At 41.3% G+C, this 27,334-nt stretch overlaps 1 protein-coding gene across 18 annotated transcripts in view; it reads right to left on the bottom strand.

Annotated features, from left to right (window-relative positions):
- The window catches only part of LOC108711672 (protein transport protein Sec31A), a 232,555-nt gene that overhangs the window by 114,941 nt on the left and 90,280 nt on the right, over positions 1–27,334 (bottom strand). For 15 of the 18 annotated variants that reach the window (XM_041591387.1, XM_041591395.1, XM_041591430.1 and 12 more), the window contains 5 exons: positions 27,099–27,146; positions 14,339–14,410; positions 10,307–10,379; positions 8,615–8,793; positions 2,715–2,841 (listed from right to left, as the gene is read on the bottom strand). In XM_041591387.1, the coding sequence (XP_041447321.1) occupies positions 2,715–2,841; positions 8,615–8,793; positions 10,307–10,379; positions 14,339–14,410; positions 27,099–27,146 (499 nt within the window). The remainder of the gene's footprint in view (positions 1–2,714; positions 2,842–8,614; positions 8,794–10,306; positions 10,380–14,338; positions 14,411–27,098; positions 27,147–27,334) is intronic. The other 3 variants (XM_041591394.1, XM_041591436.1, XM_041591396.1) reach the window with 2 other exon arrangements.

Below are 27,334 nucleotides of genomic sequence, written 5' to 3'. Positions count from 1 at the left end.
TGAACATTCAGGGGATCAGACAGATACCATATGACCGGACATACACACGGATAGCCAAATTCAGTTGTTCTGCTTATTCTGGCCCTAATGCAGGAAGCTAAGGATAGCTGTAGCTCATACAGCTACCTTATCAGCTGATAACAACATGCAATGGCAGATTATATTTTTAGTGTGCGATTCAAATGGATACATTTGAATTTTAATACTTTTGAATATCTTTACAAATCTTTAGGTAATGTAGGGCTTCCTGGCTATTCACATAAATTATGGAGATGTGGGCATCAGCAAATTTGTTTTGGGAAAGCCCCCTTTTAGTAAATATGTGCCAATATGACGATTTGGATGGTGTCATTGTGCATTAGAGAGTCAGTCCCAAATATGCGTGATGTCACTCGTGCATGCGCAAGACTTGGGAGGCATTACCACTGGTGATAAGGAAGTACCTTTAAAAGGGATCTAGGAAAAACATGATATGTTTATGAATCTTGTACCTGAGAAAGCGTGGTGTGTAACCACATGAAACGCGTTGGACTGAATTGTATTTGTGTTTTTCTATGTGCTGCAGCTATATTGGATATTTTGCAAAAAGCCAATTTTTTGTGTTTTCACTGCTGGCGTGTTTGAAGATCTGCTGCAGAACCATATGCACCTTTATCCCTTTCCATTTGGCTTAATACTGGTCTATATCTGGTGAGTAGTCTGACTCACTGGGTGTGGTGTAAAAGAGAGATTTTACAAGTGTGGTAATTTTTCACACATCTTTTTGTATACACACAATTTTGGGAGGAAGAAGACACAAAGATTACCGAAGACAATAAGATGGTGTCCGTGAGCTCTGCTGCGCTCACTCATGTGCGTCACTATTTCAAGAGGGGACAGCATTTTGGGGTAAGACTGTGCAGGGGGGAGGCAAAGAGGGGGCCAGCGGAGGAGGTGGACTTAACATTGCAGGGGTTTAGTTCTCCTTTAAGGTGAACTCTCAACAAGGTATTTTCACTTGCCATTTAAAATGTCCTGGTGAAGTAGATGAATAATAAAGGGCCACCAAAGACAGTCACTGGTGAATACTGCAGACAATTTTTCTCAACATTACTGGCCAGATCTGGATTGAGAGTCAAAATAGGCCCTGTACATTCCAAGTACACAGAGGCCTAAACAGCCTCACCAGCCTACAGAATAGTGACTTTCTATGGCACTTTACAGCAGCCCCACTGGCATTGTGCCAGAACCCACAGATTGCTCTGGGTCTGGCTGCAGCTTCAGTAAGAACTCCAGGGGGTGATGTTATCCAATGCATAACGCTGAGAGGAAAACGCAGGCGATCAGTCGTGGTGCCTAATATAATGTAGGTGATAGAAACATTGCAGCAACAAACTACATGTATTTGTACATGTAGCTGTATTAAAAGGGGCATAGAGTCACTGGAGGAGGGGGTCATTCTTTCACTTTATAGAAAACTTGTAAGGCCCCATGTAGACTATGCCATACAGTTTTGGTCTCCACCACTCAAACAGGACATTATTGTATTAGAGAGGGTACAGAGAAGGGCAACTAAGCTGGTAAAAGGTATGGAAAATCTTAGCTATGAGGAAAGACTGGCCAAATTGGGGATGTTCACGCTGGAGAAGAGGCGCTTAAGGGGTGATATGATAACTATGTATAAATATATAAGGGGATTGTATAATAATCTCTCTAATGCTTAATTTACCAGTAGGTCTTTCCAGCTGACACGAGGTCACCCATTCCAATTACAAGAAAAGAGGTTCCGCCTAAATATTCGGAAGGGGTTTTTTACAATGAGAGCTGTGAAGATGTGGAATTCTCTCCCTGAATCAGTTGTACAGGCTGATACATTAGATAGCTTTAAGAAGGGGTTGGATTGCTTTTTAGCAAGTGAATGAATACAGGGTTATGGGAGATAGCTCATAGTACAAGTTGATCCAGGGACGAGTCTGATTGCCATTTTGGAGTCAAGAAGGAATTTTTCCCCATCTGAGGCAAATTGGCTTCAGGTGGGTTTTTTGCCTTCCTCTGGATCAACTAGCAGTTAGGCAGATAAAAAAAAAACTAAAAGGTTGAACTTGATGGGTGTGTGTCTTTTTTCAACCTTACTTACTATGTTACTACGTTACATGCATCAACACAACACGACAGTCGGATATGAATGCCGCGCGCAGCATCTTCATCCAACAGTGGTGTTGTGTATAGTTTGTAGCTGCAATGTTTCTATCACCTACAATATGTTCAGCTCCTCCAACTGGTCACCTGCATTTGCTCTCAGCACGACACGTTGGATTACATCGCCCCTTGAAGTTATTCCCTTACAGCTGCATAGGCCTGATTACATAACACTTGAACTCATTCATCTAATTTGCAGGATTGTGGCTCTTAATCTTTGGTTTGCTTTTAGATCCTTACCAGAGCTAGCATAATTGGGTTCATACTAGCTGATGTACTTTGAAGCATGGTCGTAGTATAAATGCTGTTAAAGCTTCATTCATTAATGAAACCAATGTCTGCCACCGAGGAGTACAAGCAAATATCAAAATCAATGTAAGTTATTTATCACAACATATACAATATCATTATATTAGTATGCGCATATCTAAATATTAAAGTTAATGACTGCAATCTCCATATTAACATTAAAAGAAATTATGCTAGCTAGACCGTACAAACTGCATAAAGCAGACAATCTAAAAAGAGGTCCATACCACATAATGAGGAAAACTCATCAGGCATTGTATAGGTTAATAATGCAGCCAGAGCTTCCCTCCAGTTCTTTAGATCACAGGACTGAACAATCTCATTCCAATTCTTGGTGACTACTGCTGTGATCAGCTAGACAAAACAGAAAGAAAAAAAGTTGTTACCCCACCCACTGCCTCTTTATAACAAAACGTTTCAAGGAAAACTACCATAATTTCAACCCAAACAATATTTTTGCCTAATAAAAGAAATCATAATTCTAAGCAACTTTGCAATATACATTCATTATGCATTTTCTATGATTTGTATATGTGTTGCTATTGAAAGCAGTTTGTCTGTCCCTTTCTATTCTCTGCCCTGATGGCTCAGACATTTGATACAAGACAAGCCAGCTGATTAACAAACCTGTCTTTACTGGGGAACAAAGACTTTTGCAACATTGTTTAAATAGTAACAACCAAGAGTTAAGCAAATGCTACTTTCAATAATAATACATAGTTTTTACCAATAACTTTCAAACAACATTTTTAATAAATGTATATTGGAAAGTTGCTTAGAATGAATGGTGTGAACTTGAATTTAACGCTGTATTGGTAGCTCGATAAAGTTCATGCTACAGTGTGTTAGTGAGCATAATAGCCACTTTTTTAATGAGCATAACAAAGTTAGTAAGCCAACGTGAATCCAGTTAGTCCGATGTTAGTGTGCAGGGGTTAATTCCCAAGTTAGAAATTCCTTGTGGTGCTCAATAATTAATGTAGCGTGTTCCGTACAATATATTCAGTAGCTGAGGCCAACCGGCCCCTCAGGTTAAATGTCATCCAAAGTTATCTTACTGGTGCTGGTGTTGTCTAGTGCGGCATGAAGAAAGAAAGAAGTGAGACATGGTACAAAGCAGGGCTGCCCGCTATCGCCCATGTTATTTGCTTTGGCTATTGAGGCTTTTGCAATTAGAATAAAGAGGGATTAGACCATAGAGGGTCTGTGCATAGGGATGACATGTGAAAAAGTCTCCCTTTCTGCCAGTGCTTGAATTGGGGCAGGATGCGGCGGGATGGCATCCCGCCACTTTTTTAAAATTGATAGTTTCCATCCCGGTGGGAGGGATGGTAAGATAAATAATACTGGAACGGGGTTTTTTTTTTTTCCGCTCTTTTTAATGACTGACAGATGCTCTGTCCAATTATTTAGAGCGCGCCAAATGAAACAACAGCCTATTGGCTGGGCGGGCCTTAAATAGTAACAAATAGCGTCTCGGTTAGTACGTAGGAAGGCAGTCAGAGACTCTGAGTGTAAGGGCTGGACCTGGGCAGGCCTGTCGCGTCAAAGTAAATCATGTAAGTTAAATTTTGCTGCCCTAGGCTCCTAACTACTACTTGTTTCATTGCATGATTTGCACGCTCTTTCTTTATTTGCAGGGGCCAGGGGGTTTGCAATACATACCTAAAAAATGCAAAGGTCTAGTAGTTTGATCGGGGAACAGGTTAGCGAAACGTGGATTCCACGTTATTATAATATAATTTTATTGAAAAAGTTATTGTTCTCGCGCTACCATTGTATGCCAAGGCAGCCCACGTTGCGCTTACCTGTTCCCTGCTCCTGGCTGCTCCCATACTCTGCGTCTTTCCTCCTGGTCTTTCCGCAAGTTCCCAGTCCCCGACTCCCAAGACTAGCACCTGCAGCCAGGGGTAGAACATCGGAGCAGGCCCCGGCCGGCACATTGCGCAGTGTACACCCCGGCCCTGCACGACTCTCCCTCCAGCCTTGCGCACACCAGGCAGCAGCCACACCCAGGCGCACGCACCAACTCTGCACACGGGGAGCGGCCAGTCGCTCAGGGGAACACGGGGGCAGCTGCGGAGCTGCAGCTGCAGAACAAAACTACGGCTAGAGCTGCCTGGGGTGCACACTAAGATCTAAGCCCCATCTTACAGGAGCAACTTTGCAAAGTGCCCGTTAAAGCCACTAAAGCAAAACTTTCATTCCGGGCCCCTCTTAATATGCCTAATGCTGTTCTAAAAACTACAACTTCTACTGTCTGTTATAGTGCGAATGCTTCTCTGTCTAGTTACGATTGCAAGCCCTCAAGCAAGCCCCTTTATCTATCTTCATCGATCTAGCTCTCTTTCTATTTATCATCTAATAATCCTCTATCCATCTGTCATCTCTCTCTTTATCTATCTATCTATCGATTCTTTATCTCTTTCTATCTGTCTATTATCTATCTATCATCTATCTCTTTATATCTATTTATCTAGTATCTAGATAGCTGATAGATTACTAAATAGATAGAAAGAGATAGATATATAGATATATAGATAGATAGATAGATAGATAGATAGATAGATAGACAGACAGCGAGATAGACAGACAGATAGCCATACAGACAGACAGATAGCGAGACAGACAGACAGATAGCGAGACAGACAGACAGATAGCGAGATAGACCGATAGCGAGATAGACAGACAGATGGATAGAGGATTATTAGATGATAGATAGAAAGAGAGATAGATGAAGATAGATAAAGGGGCTTGCTTGAGGGCTTGCAATCGTCGTAACTAGTTTGGCTTGTGTTTGGCAGAGCACCAGACCCTTTGCACTGCTGCACCCTATTCTATTTACCTTCCCTGCCTCGCCTCCTGCTGATGTAAGGAGTTGTTTTGTGTGAGTTGTTGGCTTTTTTATTCGCGAACTCTCCAGTTTGCAGTTTCAGCTATCTGGTTGCTAGGGTCCAAGTTACCCAAGCAACCATGCATTGATTTGAATTTCAACACAAATGCCTTAAACAATGTGTTAATTGTATCTTTTGATGTGCCAATTAATTGGAAAAACATAAATATTAAAGGGGTTGTTCACCTTTGAGTTAAATTTTTGTATGATTTAGAAAGCAATATTCTGAGACAATTTGTAATTGGTTTAATTTTTTATTATTTGTGGTTTGAGTTATTTAGTTTTTTATTTAAACAATCTGGTTGCTAGGGTACAAATAACCCTTGCAACAATGCATTGATTTGAATTATAGTGTGGAATATGAATAGTAGAGGCCCTGAACAGAAAGGAGTAATAAAAAGTAGCAATAACAATACTTAAAAAAATGAATAATGCAATATTTAAAAAAAACTTTTTTAATTAACATGGAAATAGCAAAAAAACTTTGGTGGGCGAGGCTTTTTAAAAGGGGTGTGGCCAATAATTGTGGGCATGGCCTAAAAAATTGCAGCAAATGCAACATCCCTCCACCTTTTTCATCCCAATTCAAGTACTGCTTTATGCAGATGATATGCTTTCATACCTTGCCCCTCAGCAGGCTTTGATAAGAACACTTAAAGGACCAGTAACATAAAAAAAAATTTTAAAAAAAATTTGTTTCTACATAAAGAAAAAAAACACCAAGACACATTTAACTTAAATAACTCACCAATTTTCCGCTTTCAGAAAAGGCAATAGGGTGACGGCCCATCGCACAGGGCTCGATTTCTCCTCGAGCGCCACACGTCAACTTGTCGCAGTTTTAGAATCGGTAAGTTATTTCTTAATAAAGACTTTGCAAATTTAAAGTTAAATGTGTCTTAGTGGTTTTTTTTCGTTATGTACAAACAAATCTTTTTTTTAAATTATTTTATGTTACTGGTCCTTTAATCAATTTGGCCATTATCAGAACTCCAGGTAAACTACAACAAGTCAGTAATCTTCCCCATAGATCCCCTGCCACAAGGCACCCAAATGTGATACAACAGCTCCAAATGGTGTCCATGTTTAAATATCTGGGGATAGTAATTCACAGAGATTTTAGACAGTATGTAACACTCAACATATCCTCAGTACAGACCAGCTTCAAGACACCAGTTTCAGTATGTCAAGGACTTCCGCTGTCCCTTCCTGGCCGAATTAACAAAACAAAGTTTTATTTCTCCCAAAATTCCTGTACATTTTCCACAATTCTCTGGTGAGTCTACCTAAAACCTTTTTTAAAACATTGGAGGCACCTTCCCTTGAAGCACTAACTTGACTACCATACAGAGGAATAACCTCTCGCTATAAAACAGCAATAACCATGAGGACAGTGGTTGACACCTTTAACAAGGCACTAAAATAGCCCAGGGAAATAAACAGGTTTGGTCAAAATGGACCCCCTCATGGGACAACTAATACGTACCACATCTTCAGGAGGTGTCGGATATAGCCTGGTGGGCAACCACAGGGGTTAAACTGCTAGCAGAAATTGCCGCCGAAGGCGAATGTAAGCAATTCCAGGTTATTAGGCAAGATTTTCCTATCCTCCCTAGAATGTATTATGCGTACATACAACGGAGACTTGCCTTTAGAGCACAATTCCCCATAATGCCGGTCCAACCTGTGGAAACTGGACTAGAGAAGTATCTAAGGAGACAGAACCTACAAAAGGTATTTAACATAACATATATGTATATTATATTGATGGGGGTCAACCCAAATAAGATGAGCAAAGTGAAACGAAAGCGGACCGAAAACATCCCAGAGCTGGATGAGGAGATGTGGAAAGAGGCACTGGACTTAGTACCCTAGATTACAATCTCAGGCCAGAGACAACTACATACAAGTTAAATTCCTTCTTATCTTAAATTCCTTCTATCGTACTCCTCAGACTGTGTCAGACTGATGCCTCGAAATGTGCAAACGAAGTGGGAATATACTATGTATTTTGGGAGTGCCCCGTGATACAAGGATTTTTGAGGGAAGTGCTGTCATCTATAGAGCAGACACATGACCTTCCTAATATCTTTTCCCCAAGCCTGTGTCTCTTGGGAATTGTGGGAGACCTGCCTATGAGCAACTATACTAAACTCTGCTATTTACAATTGTTCTACTTTGCAAAGAAGGCCATATTACTACAATGGAAGTCAGTCTCTTCACCCACAAAAAATTGGTTAACGATGCTCTCTCCGAGCAAAAATTGGTCTATATAGCATGGGGGTACCATTGGCACATTTCTGTTGTTGGCAAAGTAATAAAAGTCAACAGATATTGCTCCAGCACAATTTTAGTCTTAAATCAGCAGAAGTTAAAAAAATAAAAAGATTAACAGTCTGAGTCTTCTATTTTCAAAAGTATTCAGTGTTTATAATCCTTCTGATGTAAGCAAGCATTGATTGAAATGTACACCTTAAAAATGGCATCCCCCATAATTCCAAACTATATTTATGCCAGTAGAATAGCTCTCTGCTTTGGTGCAGTCTGCCCACTTGCTTTTCTGCATCTTTACCAGTGCTACCTGCGTTAATACCAGATCAGTCCCATGTCAGTAATGTTGCACTTGTAGCAAAGTGCGTAGAGATATTGATGCTGGGCTACTTTGGTAAAGATGTTGCCCTGCATGAAAAATCATTAAAGTGCCTTGGAGAAATGCATTGTTTTAATTTAAGATGTTGGGGTTTATTTTATGAACCCATAAAGCACTGGCAGCAAGAATGGCTTGTATAGGGCAATCTGTCTGCATATAAAATTAAGTAAAATAAATAAAATAGACATCTTTGCCTATGATTAAGTGCTGGGTAAGCATGAAACGTGTTAAGGCTTTTTTGTGGGGTCTATTGAATTTTAATGTGTCCCAATAAATTCAGTTTTTAATTTAAGTGCATGAGTACATTCATTTTATTTTTCTATAATTTGGATTTTAGATATAAATATAACCAATTCAATTATTCTGATGGCAATGTCCATATCAATCAATATCTAGTAATATTTGGTATTGATTAGGCTGCTGCATATGTATTCTTTGTAAATTAAGCCTCTCTTTTTTCACTAAAGTCTTTATTTCCCACTGCAACTCGTATATCTGTGAAAGTGCAATTGTTATTGTACTAGAGTACTTTTTAACAGTTCAGCATTGTAACACATGCTTAATATTCATATGAACATACATACCCTAGTTATCTTGCTTTGTGATTTGGCAAAGTACTTTTTTTGTGTTCTAGCCAATAGCTCTGGTCCACCTGCAATGGCTAATATAATGGCATCTGCCATGCGATTATCATGCAAACACAAATTCACAGCACTTTCAAAGTTTCCAGTGAGCAGAGCTTGAGTGATGAGGCCATCAACATCTAATAGGAACAACACCAGAATGGTAATCATTAGCATTTACTAATAATTAATAGGCAAGATTATTATCACGACCAATGATAAATGTTACAGAACATCAATAAACCCAGCAGCAATCATATTTGACTTTTAAAATGCAGCTTAAAAACATCTAGATATGAATGCGGGAAAATAGTAGTTTCTTATGAATATAATGCAGTCTATAATTTAAATCACACTAAACATGTATGTAGAAAACAACAGTAAGAGTATCGCTTTTAAAATACGAGGGCTTCTTTAGCAAATGCAGGGCAGGGTACAAAGTGAAAAAAAGGGAGTACAAATTGCCATGTTGTTTGCACACTTCTACCATATTCTGCACTTGATAGGATGGCTGTAGAGCTCTGCACTCCAAAATAAAGCCTGCAGAACTGCAAAAAGCAGTACAGAGCTCTACAGCCATCCTATCAAGTGCAGAATATGGTAGAAGTGTGCAAACAACATGGCAATTTGTACTCCCATGAATGGGTGCAACATTGAACTGTACTCCCTTTTTTTCAGTTCAGTGTTGCACCCATTCATGAGTCAGTGCTAGGTGAGCAACCTCTCTTCCTTATTAGTATAGCATGACTCTTATTGCCTAGCAGAACAATCCATGCTATGCAATCAAATAGATTGCATAGCATGGATTGTTCTGCTAGGCAATAAGAGTCATGCTATACTAATAAGGAAGAGAGGTTGCTCACCTAGCACTGACTCATGAATGGGTGCAACACTGAACTGATCGATTAACCAGTAACTTTTTTAGAAAATTTAGAGCAGTTGGTTGTTTTTTTTGTTATTTATAGCGTATTTTGGCAACAAAAAAAAGAGGAACTTACCTTTAAAATAAAAGTGATTGGTTGCACTTAAGTCTATTATACTGGCTACTTTATGCTGGCCAACACACTAATAGGCCTCTTAAGATCAAGCAATACAATACCCAGAAGGACCACAGGATGTTATAAGCAGCTTTTTCCAGACAGCATCATGATAATGAGGATTCAGGGGCTGCTGCCTCAGGGCCCCCCTCTGGCCCCCACTGCTGCCCCGTGTGTGCCACGTGTGTGCGCATGCGCGAATGAGTGAAATTTTTTTCCCGTGACTGCCGGGAAAATGCATTAAGAAGCCTTCCTATTGCGTTGTCCCACCGACACAGTCCGACTCTGTTAAGATTTATACACGACTGAAATTGCAAAGCCAGTGACATTGTTTTTCATGCTTCTTTTCCAAAGAAAAAAAAAGACAAATGAAAGAATAATGGCCTTCTTAAATATTTTTAGTTTAATTTCAGTTTTTTCGGAAAATTTTTTTTTGACGCCGGCGAATTTTTGCCGCGAATTTTCGCAAGCGTTTTGCATATTTATTCGATGGCGACGAATCACGCAAATTCGCGGGAAATTCGTGCCTGCCGAATAAATTCGCCCATCACTATTCAGCAGCTCTCCAGTTTACAATTTCAATCTAGTTGCTAGGGTCCAATTAGGTTATAGTTACCTCTACCAACTGATATATTAAATTCTCCGAGTAAGATAGATCTGCTACTCCGTCCTTTATCATCTTTGGAAACCTAGTTAGAAGAAGAGAGAAGGTAAGCAAGAGCAAATTAAATGTACATTTGCTTTTATAGTGATGTAAAATGGTGTCAAAGTTGTACCAGACGTTATTTTCAAAAAAATGGTTATCTTAAAAGGCTGTAAAAAGGCGATGTAAATAAAAAAATTTGTTCAAGTGGCTTTAAAGTTTATTTTAAATACTATTGCAACTGAAAACAGTTTCTGCATCAGTAATCCTGAATACTGAAACAACACAGCTAATTAACAGACCCATAAAGAAGCAAGAGTCCGTCTTTGCTGGAGAGCTTTGTTTCAAGAATTAAAACCAGGAGTACAGAAAGCAACAACAAATACAGCTTTAACCTGAAGTTTAAATTTGCAAGTAACTTTAAAACCACTGAAAATGTTAAATTAATGTTAATTGCTAAATGGTCAGGAACAACATTTAATTGTTCATATTTCTGGTTTATTATTACATTTTATAATATGATTTATTTACATTTTATTTCATACAGATACATTCTTGTATTTACATAAACTTAACTTCAATGCCACAGGTGAGACTCAGCAGGACTTGTTCCCAACAGTTAGGTGGGCATCAGGCCCGGACTGACAATGTGTGGGTTCTTGCAAATGCCAGAGGGGCTGCTATAAGTTGCAATAGACAGTCACTATTTAACAGGCTGGTGGGGGCTGTTCTGAAGGGTTCCTTCTTAATAGTCCCAATTCTAGTAATACTACTAATGATGCATGGTTCACACATGAGGAAATTCAAAAGAGACCAGAACATGTTAAGATAAACAAAGGTCCGGGGTCGGACGGTATTCATCCGAGGGTACTTAGTGAGCATAGCTCTGTGATTGCCAAACCTCTTTACTTAATTTTTCAGGATTCACTGGAGGTCTGGCATGGTGCAGAGAGACTGGCGAATTGCTAATGCGGTGGCGCTATTCAAAAAGGGATCCCTGGAAAATTAGGTTCAATTTTGATAAATGCAAGGTTATGCACTTTGGCAAAAATAATATAAATGCAATTTATATACTAAATGTGATCTCAAAATGTGATCTGGATGGGCACTATGAGGGATTGGCTGCTGCTGGCTCAAGTACATGGGGCTATATGGTGTCTGCTGGCATATGTACACAGATGTTTGGTGCAATATGATGGATTTTTGGCTGCTGCTGGCACAGGTACATATTTGGGGACAATATTGTGTATTTTTGGCTCCTGCTGGCACAAGTACATATTTAGGAGCAATATGATGGATTTTTGGCTGCTGCTGGCACAGGTACATATGTGGGGACAATATCATGGATTTTTGACTCTTGCTGGCACAGGTACAGATCGGGTGCAATATGTGGGATTGGCTGCTGCTGGCTCACGTACATGGGGCAATATGGTGGCTGCTGGCACAGGTACACAGATGTTTGGGGCAATATGATGGATTTTTGGCTCCTGCTGGCACAGGTACAAATACGGATTTTTTTGGCTGCCGCTGGCATAGGTACAGCTTGGGGGTAACAATATGATTGATTTTTTGGCTTATGCTGGCACAGGTACAGATTGGGGGCAATCTGAGGAATTGACTACCATTGGCACAGGTACAAATGGGGGCATATGATGGTTCTGGCAATGGTTATGCAGGACAAGGTCGGGGCACTGATTGAAACCCTTGCCAAAATACCCTGGCCCAGCCCTGGCAGTGATACAAGTGGATGAGCAGGTGGCACAAAGGAGACTGGGCAGCACTGAAACTCTGGTGCAAAGTAATCATGTGGAGTTGGGAATAATAATGGTACAACAAGGTGAGGGAGCAGGTGTTACAGATAATGTGGAATTATCATAATTGGCACAGTAATGGCAGGGACTAGGGAGAAGGGCTCACTGTGTGCTAGCATATGACATCAAGGCACGGCAGAAAAATATTGTGCTGAGGCTGGGAAGGGAGGGACAGAAACTATTGCACTGTTATTAGTGCTCAATGCTAGATATGCAAGCATATCATTTCTGCCAGCAATACGTTTATTGTTAGGCTACAGAACTCCATTCTTTCCAGCCCCATACCAGTACTGTTTTACCCAGTATATCTGACTCACTAGCCCTGTGTAATAGGAACCATTTTAATAGATTGTGGGCCAGCGAGATCCCTTCTCCCTGACTCACCATAAGAAGTGTATATCACAGTTTCAGTTCAAGCATGATCCTTCGATCAGTGAGTTATAACAGTGTTATCTTTTCTCTCCATTCTCTTCCTGCGTTTCCTACTTACTGCTCGATTACGGGACTAATTGCGAACACACTGTTATAACTCACTGATCGATTTGACAGGAGGCTCACAGAACTGATCGTGGGAAGACGCTGGCAATTTATGAGAGACTATGAGGGCTTGTTGGAAAGTATCGCACTGAAGCTTTTACACATACTTCAGAAGGTTGGCTATATAGAAAGGATCGTGCTTGAACTGAAACTGTGATATAAGCTTCTTATGTGAGTCAGGGAGAAGGGATCTCGCTGGCCCACAATCTATCAAAATGCTTCCTATTTCACAGGGCTAGTGAGTTGGGATCTACTGGGTAAAACAGTACTGGTATGGGGCTGGAAAAGCTTACACGAGCAACACCAAGAGGAGCTGCGAGCAACATGTTGCTCGTGAGCTACGGGTTGGGGATCACTGTTATAGACAAATAGCAGGGGACCTTTTTTACCCATAAAGAGGATCACCGCACCAGAGGCCATCCCTTCAGACTAGAGGAAAATAACTTTCATTTGAAGCAACGTAGGTGGTTCTTTACAGTGAGGACAGTGAGGTTGTGGAATGCACTGCCGGGTGATGTTGTGATGGCTGATTCTGTTAATGCTGGCTTGGATGATTTCTTGTAGACAAATACAAAAGGTCCTCTGCACTCAACCCATTATCAATATATTTAAGACAGAGACATTTTGTGCATACTGCTACTGAAAAATGCCTTACCCTTTAAACAAAACAGGGATTGTTGTCCATATATTGCAATATATTTAAGCTGGCCAACTACTTCAAAGTCATCCCATATCTGGCCAGTCCTTAATTTTCATCTGATTCATTAAGAATTCAAAGGCTATTGTGATACTAAATACTATAGTTAGTATTGATATGGGTATATATAATTTATGTAAAGTTATGGAGGGGGTGTGTGTGTGTGTATGTATGGATGCTGGGTTTTTATTTGGAGAGGTTGAAATTGATGGACTTTGCCTTTTTTCAACCCAATTTAACTATGTAACTATGTTTGGGCCTTTGTGTACATGAACTACCAGGGCCTATTTTAATTCTACCTATGGAAGGTTTCAGCATTTGGTAGTTTATTATGACTTGAAAATACAATGTTCTCCCTAGCAAAACACTAGACGGGCGTTTGGGGTGGTCAGAAAAAAAAAAAAAAAAACACTTCCACCACTAGTCGTGTCAAAATTAAACAGCTTTTACAAAAGCCATTAAAGGAAAACTTTATAGTGTACAGTTCTCCTGGCCGTGGTAACTATTATTCTATTAATATTAGTGAAGAACAGAGCTACAGGAGCTAGGCAGCCAAGAAAAGTTGCAGGAAAATCCATCTGAGAGTACACCAGGGGAGTATGCTGCTGAAACAGCAGGCTCGTATTTCAAAATTAACGGAATGAATATTTTAGAAGGAATGTTAGGATCCAGCCATAGTAATGTTCAAGTATATGACCTAACCACGATCCCCCATCCCAGTGGACCTTAACTGCTTACATACCTGCACCCACCCTGCCTTCTCTGACGTGTCTGCTGGCAGTTTAGGTGGTTTTATGCAAAAACTCAGTCCGGCATAACATTAGTTTAAAAGGCAATTGTTTAATCATTTTCGCTTACAAGCAAAAAGATAACCAAACATGGGTAACTGGTCCAGATTTTTTTCATCTCCAGAGAAGCACATGTAAATAACAGACCAGTGAGGAAGAAAGAAATATCTACCTCCCCCAAGAAATTATCTTCTGTATGCGGTCTCTCTTCCTCATCACTTGCTTGGTCAGAGTCTTTTCCAGCCTTTCAAGGGTTTATATAAGAGATTGGAAAATTAAATAATTTAAAAAAAACCGTGTAAAATAATGTATTTACACATTAAAGGCATCAATGTTTAGGCTGACAATAAATAAATTCTTCAAATAAGCTACAACTGAGGTATTGCATGCAAATTTTAAAGAGTTATGAAATTGAAACAAACAATTGAGTGGCTTGGGCCACCAAAACATTTTACCATAGGATACAGAGAAAATTGTTAAATCTTTAAAAGGCATCTATAAATTCATTTTGCATATTTATTAGCTACTATAATTCCAGAAATGAGAGCTGGAACTAGTGGTTGGCAGAGGAGGCACGTGCCTAGGGCCCTTCTGTAACTCCGAGCAGCAGCCCCCACCACTCTGTCTTAGGCACTCTTGCCACTCAGTACAGCTCTTCTAGTAACAAGTTACTCATAGAAACATATTACATATTTTATTTAATTTTTAATGGGAAAAATACATTTTAAATGTGCGTCAAACTTCATACACCCCATGCTCTCTTGCTCACAAAATACATCAGTCACATACATGTGTGTTCATGTGTTAAAGTGATACTGACACTTAAGATTTTCTTTTCAAAATATTAATATACATTAAAAGTTGCCTATGGGTCATGTTGATCGTTTTTCACTGATAGTTCTGCTTTTGTAAGTAATTGTTTGTTGAAGTTGCTAAACCTGACTGTTTTGCCAATCTGACTGTCCCTTCTCAGCCTGTCAGATAGAGTTTCTAATGCTAACGGACTACTGAAGCTCAAATATGGCAGCCCCTCATAGAGGAACACGGGGGGTAAGATAGGTAATGTAAAAGGATCACACAAATACTTTTATGGCAAAATTATAAATGGCATTCAAAAACAATGCTATGACAAATACAAAAAAGGTTATTTTCTGGTGTCAGTATCTCTTTAAGCTGGTCATACAAGATCTGAAAAACTGCCAACTTATAGGCTGACACTAAGGGGCTGATTCACTAAGCTCGAGTGAAGGATTCGAATGAAAAATACTTCGAATTTCGAAGTATTTTTTGGGTACTTCGACCATCGAATTGGTTAAATTCGTTCGAAGTCGAACGAAATCGAACGAATCGAACGAAAAATCGTTCGACTATTCGACCATTCGATAGTCGAAGTACTTGCCCTTTAAAAAAAACTTCGACCCCCTACTTCGGCAGCTAAAAGCTACCGAAGTCAATGTTAGCCTATGGGGAAGGTCCCCATAGGCTTGCCTGTGATTTTTTGATCGAAGGATTTTCCTTCGATCGTTGGATTAAAATCCTTCGAATCGTTCGATTCGAAGGATTTAATCGTTCGATCGAACTGAAAATCCTTCGATCGATCGATCGCAGGATCAGCGCTAAATCCTTCGACTTCGATATTCGAAGTCGAAGGATTTCAATCCGAGGGTCGAATTTCGAAGTATTTTTAACTTCGAAATTCGACCCTTAGTGAATCGGCCTCTAAACATACTTCGAAATCTACAGGCATTTATGCAGAGGGAGAAGTACAATGGGCGTCACAGTCAGGCTGTCCATTCTCGGCAGCCATCAAATATAACTGAACTGGAGAGATTTTGTATGGACGAATCCTAAAAAATACCGCCATCCAAAAACCAGACTCTCATCAAAGGCTATAGGAGGCGTCTCGAGGCTGTTACATTTGCAAAAGGAGGCTCAACTAAGTATTGATGTAATATCTCTGTTGGAGTGCCCAAATTTATGCACCGGTCTGATTTTGTTATGATGCATATTGCATATTTTCTGTTACTCCAATAAACTTTATGTCACCGCTGAAATACTACTGTTTCCATAAGGCATGTTATATATTAAAAGGAAGTTGCTACTTTGAAAGCTCAGCCAATGATAAACAAAACTCCAAAGAATTAAGAGGGGTTCCCAAACTTTTTCATGACTGTATATATAAATGGAGCCCATGACTAAGCACCCTGAAGCGTGTGAAACGCATAGGGTGGATGGAGATGAAGCTATATTTTTTAATTTTTCTACCAATAAATTTATCTTTTAACTGAATATCTCTGGTCTTGTGGATCCATTTGAGTGCCGGTCAGCCCTGCTTCTTTATCTTCTGCTGTACCGCTCCTCGAAGCTGGGGGTCTGGGGCTGGTGCACCGTTTGGTGAGTAACCTTACAACTAATTCTGGAGCACCTTGTCGTCCTCTAACCATTTGTATATAAATGATTGCTCATTATAAGAGAATACTAAAAATCGAATCTGCTAGAATAACAAAAATTACTTAGCAAAGATAATTGGCTATATTCAAGGGTATTGCTACTTCAATTACCTTAATATAAAACAAAAAACTCAATAGGACTTCATCCCTTGAAAGCCAGGTAATAAGATATTCCTGAAGATACCTGGACATTGTACTAATTTTTGGTGGACTTTTTAGTTTAATATTAACAGGAGTTATTATTTACAGTATTGTGATAACATTATTACTTTGTAATACATTTGCTCAATATGTATGTGTTTGTATGGTTGAGTAATAAACATCGCCATTTTAATAAAATTCAATATTACCAATTAAGTATCTTATTATCTGGCTTTCAGGGGATGGAGTTCTATTACGTTTTTTGTTTTATATTATAATCTGAAGGTACTCTGACTCTGTGGAGTCCTTTTGTGTTCATCCAGGAATCCAATAGGTGACCAGTATTAGAGAAGAAAAATACCCCATGTATTAGTACCCAAGTTTGTTTTGTTTTATTTTGTTTATTCACCTGTTTGCTCATGTAAATAATAAGATGGACTTTAACCTGCTAAAAATATTGTCTGATCATCTGGTTCTGCAATAGATGGCTGGGAAATAGGAATTTGTTCAATTATCTTGCCTTGTCATCAAAACAGCATTTTTCATTTCCTATTTCTTTTTTTTAACTCCACAAAAATGTGTATACCATTTAACTGTTAGGAAACATAACAGAAACATGTATTGACATACTAAAAATAGAGAATACTGCCATGGAAAGGTGACTGAGAAATAGAAATTATGGTAAGTAAAATTAATTTCTCTATTTCCCAAGCCACCCATGGCAACACTTCACCAATATGTGAATTATCATAGCTAGAAGAAAGAAGGGAGGGACCAGTAATGCTTAAGTGTTTTTTTTATTATGAATGCAACACAGCCTGTAAGACTTTCCTCCCAAATCTAGCATCTTGGGACAACAGCACATTCAACTTGTAATGCTTTATAAATGTATGTAAGGAAGACCATCTCGCTGCCTACAAATTGCTTCTGGCGGAGCCCTGGCTTCTGCCGCCCAGGAAGTAGCTAATGCTCTGGTAGAATGAGCATTTAAGTCTCCAGGAACCTCTCTGTCTGCTTTGTGGCATGAGAATACAATGCAACCAACGATCCAACAACTAATTGTCGACTTCAAAGGCACCATTCCTTTTCTCGGACCTCTAGGAATAATGAACAATCGTCCTCCAAGAATTTGTACGAGTCAGATAATGGGACAAAACTCGAACTAAATCCAAAGTATGGCACTCACGTTCTTGCTTGTTACCTGGATTTGGACAAAATGACGGTAAGGTTAATTCCAAGCCTAGATGAAATTGAGACATCACCTTAGAAATTGAAATGGCGGTCTTAGAACGACTTTATCTGGAATATAAAAATAACTGTATCTGGCTCTTTCGCGATAAAGCTTGGATCTCTCCTATTCTGCAAGCCAAAGTGATCACTACCAGAAAAAGTACTTTCATTGTGATATGCCGATCTGAGGCGCTTTCAAGAGGTTCAAACAAAACTGATGTTAACACCTTCAAAACCAAAGGCAAATCCCACGCAGGGACCCATGGCTTTCGAGAAGGTTTGATTATTTTTAAAGCATTTACAAACCTAATCACCAACATCTCTTCAGCTAAAGTCTTGCCAGTTAATGCTGAAAGGGTTGACATTTGTCCTCTTAAAGTACTTACCTCTAGACCTCTTCAAAATCCCAAAAAGAGGAAATCTACCACCAATACTGCAGATGGGTTCCTAGGATCGAATCCTGAATTCTCTGCAAACTTAACAAAACAGGCCGACACTTTTTCCTGGATTCTAATAATAAATCTGTTATGTCAGATCCACATCCTGCCTTCTCGAGCCTCTGCCTTTCAATTTCCATGTTGTCAGCGACAGACGGCACACATCCTGAAAGGGTATTGGACCCTGCATCAACAGGTCCCTTGGGACTGGCAACCTCATTGGAGGTTGTACTGCCATCTGCTTCAGAAGAGGGAACCAAGGGCATCTTGGCCAAAAGAAACCCCCACAATCACTAAGACCCCTTCCATGTCTATATTCTTCAATACCCTCCAAATCATTGGAAATGGCAGAAAAACATACCCGAATATCCCTTTCCAGTTCTGGATCAACGCATCCACACCACCGGTCTTTTGAGACCGGTGTCTTGAAAAGAATGTTTTGCATTTGAAGTTCTAATCTGAGGCCATCAGGTCTACCTCCGGGTTGCCCATTTCCTGTACTATGTTTTGAAACACTGCAGGTTTTAGACACCATTCTTCTGGGTCTATGATGTTCCGGCTCAGAAAGTCGGCCTGCACATTTGCTCTCCCTGGGACATAAAAGGGCTGTGAGACTTTCTCGGTTCACTTCTGCCCAAGATATGATGGTCGCTACCTTTTTGAGCAATTGACCACTCCTGGTCCCTCCTTATTTTCGAACATATGCCACTGCTGAGGTGTCCAAACTAATTTTTACCCATTTGTGACTAATTTTTTCTGCAAACGCCATTTTTATAGCCTTTAGTTCCGACAGATTGGAGGGAAGTAGGCCCAGATTCCACTGCCCCAGAACGGACACATTGTCTAGTATTGTGCCCCTGAACAGACAAATCGTCTAATATTGTGCCCAAACCTGTCAGAGAGGCATCTGTGGTTATGGTCACAAAATTTGGTTTTACAAAGGCAACTCTTTTGCTAGGTTCTGTGGGACTACCCACCACTCCAGACTCAATCTCACCTGTTCTGGAATAGGAAGATGCTGTCCCAACTTGAGGGGATTGTTTGATCCCGATTTTAGAAAGAAAATTTGCAGAAGTCTCATGTGCCATGCCGCCAAACATACCATCTGTATCGTAGAGGAAAAGAGACCTAGAAGAGACATGCATTCCCTGACAGACACCTCAGAATTCTGTCTGAAGGACCCCACTCTGTCTCTCTATTTGTGATATCTTTTGTTCTGGAAGCGACACTGTACCTTGGAGTGTGTCCAATTCTGCGCCCAGAATGACAAGGTTCTGTGTTGGCACTAGCTGACTCTTTTGCCAATTTATTACCCAGCCGAAATTTTGACAGCGACCGCCTTGTCCCTGTTTCTCCTCGCCTCCTCCTTTGAATTGGTGACCAAGAGGATGTCATCCAAATAATGGAAGGTGGATCCCCTTCCACTCTCAGTAGGGCTATTACTGTCACTAGAACTTTTGTGAAAGTCCTTGGGGATGTGGAGAAGCCAAACAGCAGGCATGTGAACTGCACATGCTGGTCTTGAACCATGAACCGCAGTAATTTTCTGTGGGGGGCTGTATATCGGAAACATGAAAGCATGCGTCCTTGAGGTCTAATTTGACCAGCCATAGTTGGTCAAATTAGTCTGGTCTGAAGTCTGCCTTCCTGAACAGGAAGAGTTTTGAGTGGAAGCCTCGCCGCTGCTGTAAAAAAGGCACTGGTTCCAACGCTCCTTTTTCCAGAAGCCGATGGACATAATCTTGAAATATTCTTCTTGCTCCCTGATCCTTTGGGACTGATGAAATATGAAATACTTCACGCTTTGTAATCCTTGAAAATTCCAACCGATAGCCTTCTTCTATAATTTGCAAGACACAATGATCTCAAATTTTCTCAACCCAGATCTCCTTGAAGTGCCAGACGCTCTGTCAGGATCAGCCCGGGACTCGAACTCTGAGAGGTGTGCTCCCTGTCACTTGCACTTACCTTGTGAGCCACTGGAGGCTCTTGGGGCTGGTCTTGACCTATTCATCAATGTCCAGGACTCCCTTCTCATTACCCTCATGTGTTTCCTATTCCCCATCATCTTCCCTTTATAAACCCAGAACTGAGTCATTGAATGTTATTGTTCCTGTATTACCTGCCGACTTGATTCCAGAAAACATTGATTCCTGAAATCCTTGTTCCTGAGTGAGTACCTTGAAGTTCCTGTGTTCCCCCATTTTCTCCTTACCTTTGTGGATTCCCTGATAACGACCTTGGCCTGACCCTGATTATTCCTTTTTGCCTAATCCTGCCTTTTATTTTCTATGTGCCATTAAAACGTCAACATCAACTTCATGTCTTCGACCTTGCCCCTGTGCTGGTTTACCAGCCAGTCCTTGCTCCTGTGCCAGTTTCCCAACCAGTCCTTGCTCCTGTACCGGTTCTCAAAAAGCTGCCTGTGCCTGTTGCCATGCCAGTTCTCCAGTTTCCAGCTTCTGTGCCAGCAGCCCAGCTGGTTTCAGCCTCCGTGCCAGCAGCCCAGCCCGTTCCAGCCTCTGTGCCAGCAGCCCAGCCGGTTCCAGCTTCTGTGCCAGCAGCCCAGCCGGTTTCAGCCTCCGGGCCTATTCCCCCGGCCAGTGTCTGTTTCCGTGCCGGCTCTCAGACCTGTTAGTCCTGTTCAAGTTTCAGTCTCCATGCCTGTTCTCCAGCCAGACTCCGTTCCATTGCCGGCTTCCAGACGACTGCTTCATCCTGAGCCAGTTTCTACCTCTGTACTGTCTGCCCTGGCCTCTGGGCCTGAGGACCTGTCTGCCCTGGCCTCTGGGCCTGAAGACCTGTCTGTCCTGGCCGTCGGGCCTGAGGACCTGTCTGCCCTGGCCGCCGGGCCTGAGGACCTGTCCTGGATAGTTCCACTTTCCCTGCTAAAGGACCTGGTAGGGTGGTTACTCCTGTCTCCATCAGGTCTGTTGCTGTAAGTAGTGGTATAGCTGTCCTGGCATGCCTCCTCCTGTTTCTGTTGATTGGCTGTGCTCTTAGTCCACCACCTGTAATGGGTGCCTGTGCTCCCGGTCCACCACCTGTAATGGGTGCCTGTGCTCCTGGTCCGCCACCTGTAATAGGTGCCTGTGCTCCTGGTCCGCCACCTGTAATGGGTGCCTGTGTTCCTGGTCTGCCACCTGTAATGGATGTATGGGGTCCTGTCTACCTTCCTGTTCCGGCTTCTGGTGATGATCCACTCTTGGCTTCCAAACCTGATGAAGTTTCTGTCCTGATTTCCAACCCTAGCAATAATCCTGTCCTGGCTTCTAAATATGCTCCGTCCTTGGCTTCCGACTCTGGCTGTGATCTTATTCTGGCAATGTTCCTGTCCTGACTTTCGACCCTGGTGACCACTCCAACCTGGCTCCAGACCCTGGCAACTTCTTTGTTCAAGTTTCTGATCCTGGCGAGGCTCCTGTCCACGTTCCTGACCCTGGCAAGGCTACATGTTTCCAGGTTTTGGACTAAAATGGATGGGGGGGCCATTTGATCCTGGAATCGCCCAGAGGTCGATCCTCAGAGGGGGGTAATGTCAGGATCAGCCCGGGACTCAAACTCTGAGAGGTGCACTGGAGGCTCTTGGTGCTGGTCTTGACCTATTCATCAATATCCAGAACTCTGCCTGTTCCCAGTATGTCTCCTCCCTTCTCATTCCCCTCATGTGTTTCCTATTCCCATCATCTTCCCTTTATAAACCCAGCCCTGAGTCATTGAATGTGATTATTTGTTCTTGTATTACCTGCCACCTTGATTCCTGAAAACCTTGTTCCTGAGTGAGTACCTCAAGTTCCTGTGTTCACCATTTTCTTCTTACCTTTGTGGATTCCCTGATAACGACCTTGGCCTGACCCTCATTATTTCTTTTTGCCTGATCCTGCTTTTTGTTTTCTGTGTTCCATTAAAACGTCAACTTCATGTCTTCGCCTCCAGTTGTCTATGGGTACACCCCTGGGTTTCCGCCAAAGCTTCTCCCCACGGAGTGGCTAACTGCAGTAACAGCGGCTCCCCGCTGTAAGCCTTACATATGCCCCTAATTTGTAGACTTGGGCCAGCCTGATCTCATTGTATTCTGGTCAAGGGAGCTCCAAAGGAGGTATTCTTTCTAGCTGGTTGCAGAGACTCCTCTGTAGTGCTCCTCCAGGATGTCTGTCTACCTTGTGACCTCCCAGGCCTATATTGTCTAGAGTTCCAAAAGGACATATTCACAAGGGACTTCAGTCTAGCTCCTTTGCTCCTGAATCTTTTCTCCTGTGGCAGGAAAACACTTTTGCCCCCCTGACACTCTCTTTATAATAGAATGTACATTTTCCCCAACTAATCTTTCCCCTTTGTATGGGAGCTAACATAACTTTGTTTTTGCTTCAGCCACAGGGCCCTTCTAGCTGCAACTGAGAGTCATCGACCTTGCTGTAAGATGGACCAGATCTAGCGAAGCTTCGGCCATAAAGTCTAATGCCTCTTCCAAATTATTGACCCATAGCTTCATGGCCCTTGAAAGTTGAGGTTAACGCTACTGCTGGAAAACAGGAGGCCCCAGCCGAAACAAAGGATTTCTTTAAGTAAAATTCAATTTTTTTTTCCATTGGATCTTTAAATGCAACTGCATCATCCACAGGTTAAGTAGTCTTTCAAACGAGCCTAACTACTGCTGCATCCACTTTGGGTGGATTATCCCATAGTTTTGCATTAGCTTCATCCTTTGGGTATTTCTTAGCAAATTTTCCTTGAACTGCACCACTATTCTCTGTTTTCTTCCACTTCATTGATAAATGATCAATTCCTGTATGGAGTCATGTACCGGAAAATGAAAATTCGCCACACGCTTCTTCACGGAAGGAAATAACTTGTCAGTTGAAGAACTCTTTGGCAGCTCTTCTGTCAGATTCAAAGTTTTCCTTACTGCTTTGATCAAACCATCCACTACCACTGAATCAAAACTTGATTCCTCTTATGAGAGAACCTCTCCTTCCTCAGAAAAATCAGACTGGACATCAGCAGGGTCATACAGCTCTTCCTCAGATACATTTAAAAAAGGGAGTCATAAAGAACCTCCCTTGCTCTTTTAGGTTTCCTAACTACACCAGAGGTTGAAGCTTCTCACTGCACTACCGCCTGCTTTATAACAGAAACTAAAGCATCCGACTGAGAAAGTGAAGAGGTCTGCGGCTCCGCTGTAGAAGGTTGTTCAGCAGAGGCCTGCTTCCTTGGCTGATGGCTTTCCACTTTAGGCATTTCAACAGAGACAAAGAGGCTAAAAAATAAAATAAAATCCTAATTAGCCCCTTTCTCCTCTCTCCACTAGTTGAAAAACATGTTTGTCTTCAGCTTACCCAGAGACTTTAGGCTGAACCCCCTTTCCAGAGCTGTTCCATACTGCATGGACCTAATAATAGAAGGCAAGGCAATCAATCCGCTGCAGTCACACTACTTGTGGCACCTCTAAAAGAGTTATCTTACCACTCATATCCACAGTAATCGATAATTAGTCTGTGTGATGTCCTTCAAAGCGCCAGCTGCGCTCTGTAACATGTAGCTAAAAAGCGCCGAATCCAGAAGCGACGTCCCCCGTGGAACGCACATGTGCTCCAGATGGAACACAAATCGCTCTCCAACTGGCTCCATAAAGGGGAACTTCTGCGTGCACTTCTGGGTACTGTGTCCCTTGATTCCCCTTCGTGCCAAGAAGTGATAGCAGTACCTCTGAGACGCCGCTCTGCCTTATTTTAGCCAGCCTGAGCTACCGGCTATAATGGTGGCAAATATGACCCAGCCTATCGGTCCTTCTCCTCAGCTATCCCCTCTGGGGAGCATTTTGGGAGGAGGGGAGAGAGGAGAGAAGCCCCTGGAGTCGGTAAGCTATCTGTGGCCTGGACAGAAAAAGACAAAAGGGGAAGGTAGCCAGGCAGATATTATAGGCTAATTATGTTAACCCTTTCATGTCCAGTGGCCTGTGGGGCTGGAATACTCATATTGGTGAAGTGCTGCCATGGGTGGCTTGTGAAATATAGTCTTACTTAAGAGGGATCTAAAAGTATAATAAAAGTATACGTGTAAAGACTGCAGCATTTTTATTAAGCAGGAAACAACAAAATGTCAGTTAAAAGATACATAAAATATCAACCTTCAAAATATCAACCTTCACAGGTGAGATTGTCAAAAGTGATGTATTTTTGGAGCAAAAGCAGCCAAAAAATGCACACCTGATTATCCATGGTGAACACTGACGGGCAAAGATGTGAATACTGCCAATGCAGAAATAAGTTACCATTCCCTCAATCAACCCTTCCTTCTGTTCCATTCCTATACCCCACCAGCAATACATTTGCCTGATTCTCTCCACTACTTGTGCCCATTGGCGGGGAGGAGCGTAAGCAGTGACAAGCTACAGAAGGGCCAACAGTTGGCAGACAGAGGCATGTGCCTAGCACTTGCCCCTCCATTAAGCCCTAGGCATGTGCCGCTTCTGGCTACCCCAAGTTGCAGCCCTGATGATGAACCAGTTAGATTGCTCCCACAGGGGGGAGATGATGCAGCAACCAAACTTATAGTGCTCTGTTAGGTGGATCTTTAATTTTTTGGCTAGTGAAGCTATGAAAATTAAGCGATTATGACAAGAATTGTAATTAGAATATTTAGAAAGTTGAATGCACAGTGTCAGTATAAATTAAGACCCAAAAGACAGTATCCAAAAACACAATCTACAAAAGTGAATGTACCTGCAAATATGTGTATGCACTGGAAAAGTTATGTTAGGTCTAGAAAACCATTACCTTTAAAGGAGAACTAAACCCTAAAAACAAGTATGGCTAAAAATGCCATAGTTTATATACTGAACTTATTGCACCAGTCTAAAGTTTCAGCTTCTTAATAGCAGCAATGATCTAGGACTTCAAACTTGCCGCAGGGGGTCGGTCACTCACATGTTCAGTGGGCTCTGGGCAGCTGTTGAGAAGCTAATCTTAGGGGTCATCGCTAATTATCAAGCAGAAAAGGAGGTTGGCCTGTAATATAAGCTGATGCTACAGGGCTGATGTAGCACTGGTTGCACTGGTTTCTGGCTGTAGTTATCTGTATTAATTACTTATCAGCCTTATATTGTGAGATTTATATTCTATGTCTACTGTATATGTTGATTGGGTCCCTAAGCTCAGTAAGTGACAGCAGCACAGAGCATGTGCAGTGAATTAGCAGAAAAGAAGATGGGGAGCTACTGGGGCATCTTTGGAGGCACATATCTTCCCTGCTAAAGGGTTGTGGTTGCCTTGGGCTGGTACAGAAGCACAAAACATAATGTGCAACAATTTTAGCCTACTTCATTAGTTACGATTTAGTTCTCCTTTAAAGGTGTATGTGGTACATTTAGAGGAAAATAGGCATGCCAATATGTTGCCTCACAAAGTTTGTTAACAAGTCCAGTGCTAATTTCTGGCAAAAATAAAAATGCACCAGCCTGTGGAACTTTCTGTCACAACTCTATGTCACCATTGTATTTGAGTTTCTAAGACAACCCTTGTGTAGACTTTAGAGTTCATTTACGAACATAACTGCAGTGCACAGTGCAATTTTGGGCATAAGTTGTCATATATTTTGTCCACAATTACAAGGAGTGCAATTACATGTGCGCTTCAGCACATATTGTATGAAACTGCGCTGAATATCCTTAGTGTTCACATGTTGTTAATTCTGGAGCCTAATATCAAAATTACATCTGTGTCGATTCTTTAGGCACACGTTTGTTGCATCAATGGAAGCAGGGTGCTTTGGAAGCCCTGGAGCTACCACATACCTCCCAACATTTGAAAATCAGAAAGAGGAACACCAAGTTCTGATGTGCATAGTAAGGTGAAAAATGTTTTGACCACTTCCATTTTGTGGCCATACCCCTAAATATCATGTCCATTTAACAAAATTTTTGCATTTCTGGAAACTTTGAACACATTTTTAAGGCTGAATTGTGTGTACACTTACACTTACGCTAATGAAGGTGAATTGCCCTTTAAGCTGCAAATCTCATTTCTCTGAAGAAACCTGCTTATTTTAAATAGTTACAACTGTAAAATGTGCAAATGTACAATCTAAGTGCAGGTGCAGAGTATTCTGGGCTCTGTCAATAAGCCTCTTGTTTAATAAAGTTTTAGCAACTGTATCTTTTTCTGGTTTCAGCACAGGAGGTCAAAGAGAAACCCGGGACATTTTAGTAACAATTCAGGGGGACTGCGGGCTGAGCTGTCAAAATCGTGATTGTCTTGCTAAAAATGGGACAGCTGGGTATGCTACCACCACCTTCAAGATCAAATACATCAAATGTGCAACATACAAAGTAAGATAATGGCAGCAAAAGATTTACAAGTTAATTTGTTGTCACCCTGAACATACATTGTTATTTAAATAAACTTGTAGATTTGTCCCAATATAAAATAAGACATTTATTCTCAGTATACCAAATCTATGCAGCCCTGATAGTTAATTGGAAACAGGGACGACCTATAGTGAAGTACACTGTCTAGCACAGTGAAATACTAGGCTAGAGCTATCAACAAAAGGCAGGTCTCATCCCACAAAAATTCAGTGTTGACCCTTGGATGCAAAAAGTCAATATACAATCTGTTTTCAGAAATTGTCTTTAAGCCAAGTAATTTTGGGGTTTCTGTGTCAATGTTGGCCTTACCTCATGTTTACCATCTGCTGCAACTGCATTGCCCAGAACAGATGCAATCTAGAGTGGGGAAATAAATGTTAGCTTGAATTTATTGTGCAGGTTCGTAAACCTAATAATTAAAATCTCTAGTAAGTCTATAAATTATTCTAAATAATGCATATACAGTCATGTAAATAAGTATACCTCATGTAAAGTATTTTCTTTTTTAAGTGGACATATACTATACATTTTGACAATGTTCTAAA

Source organism: Xenopus laevis, chromosome 1L, assembly GCF_017654675.1.
Source record: "Xenopus laevis strain J_2021 chromosome 1L, Xenopus_laevis_v10.1, whole genome shotgun sequence".
Lineage (NCBI taxonomy): Eukaryota > Metazoa > Chordata > Amphibia > Anura > Pipidae > Xenopus > Xenopus laevis.
Note: the sequence above shows the minus strand (reverse complement) of the source record. Positions and strands in the feature narration are given on the sequence as shown.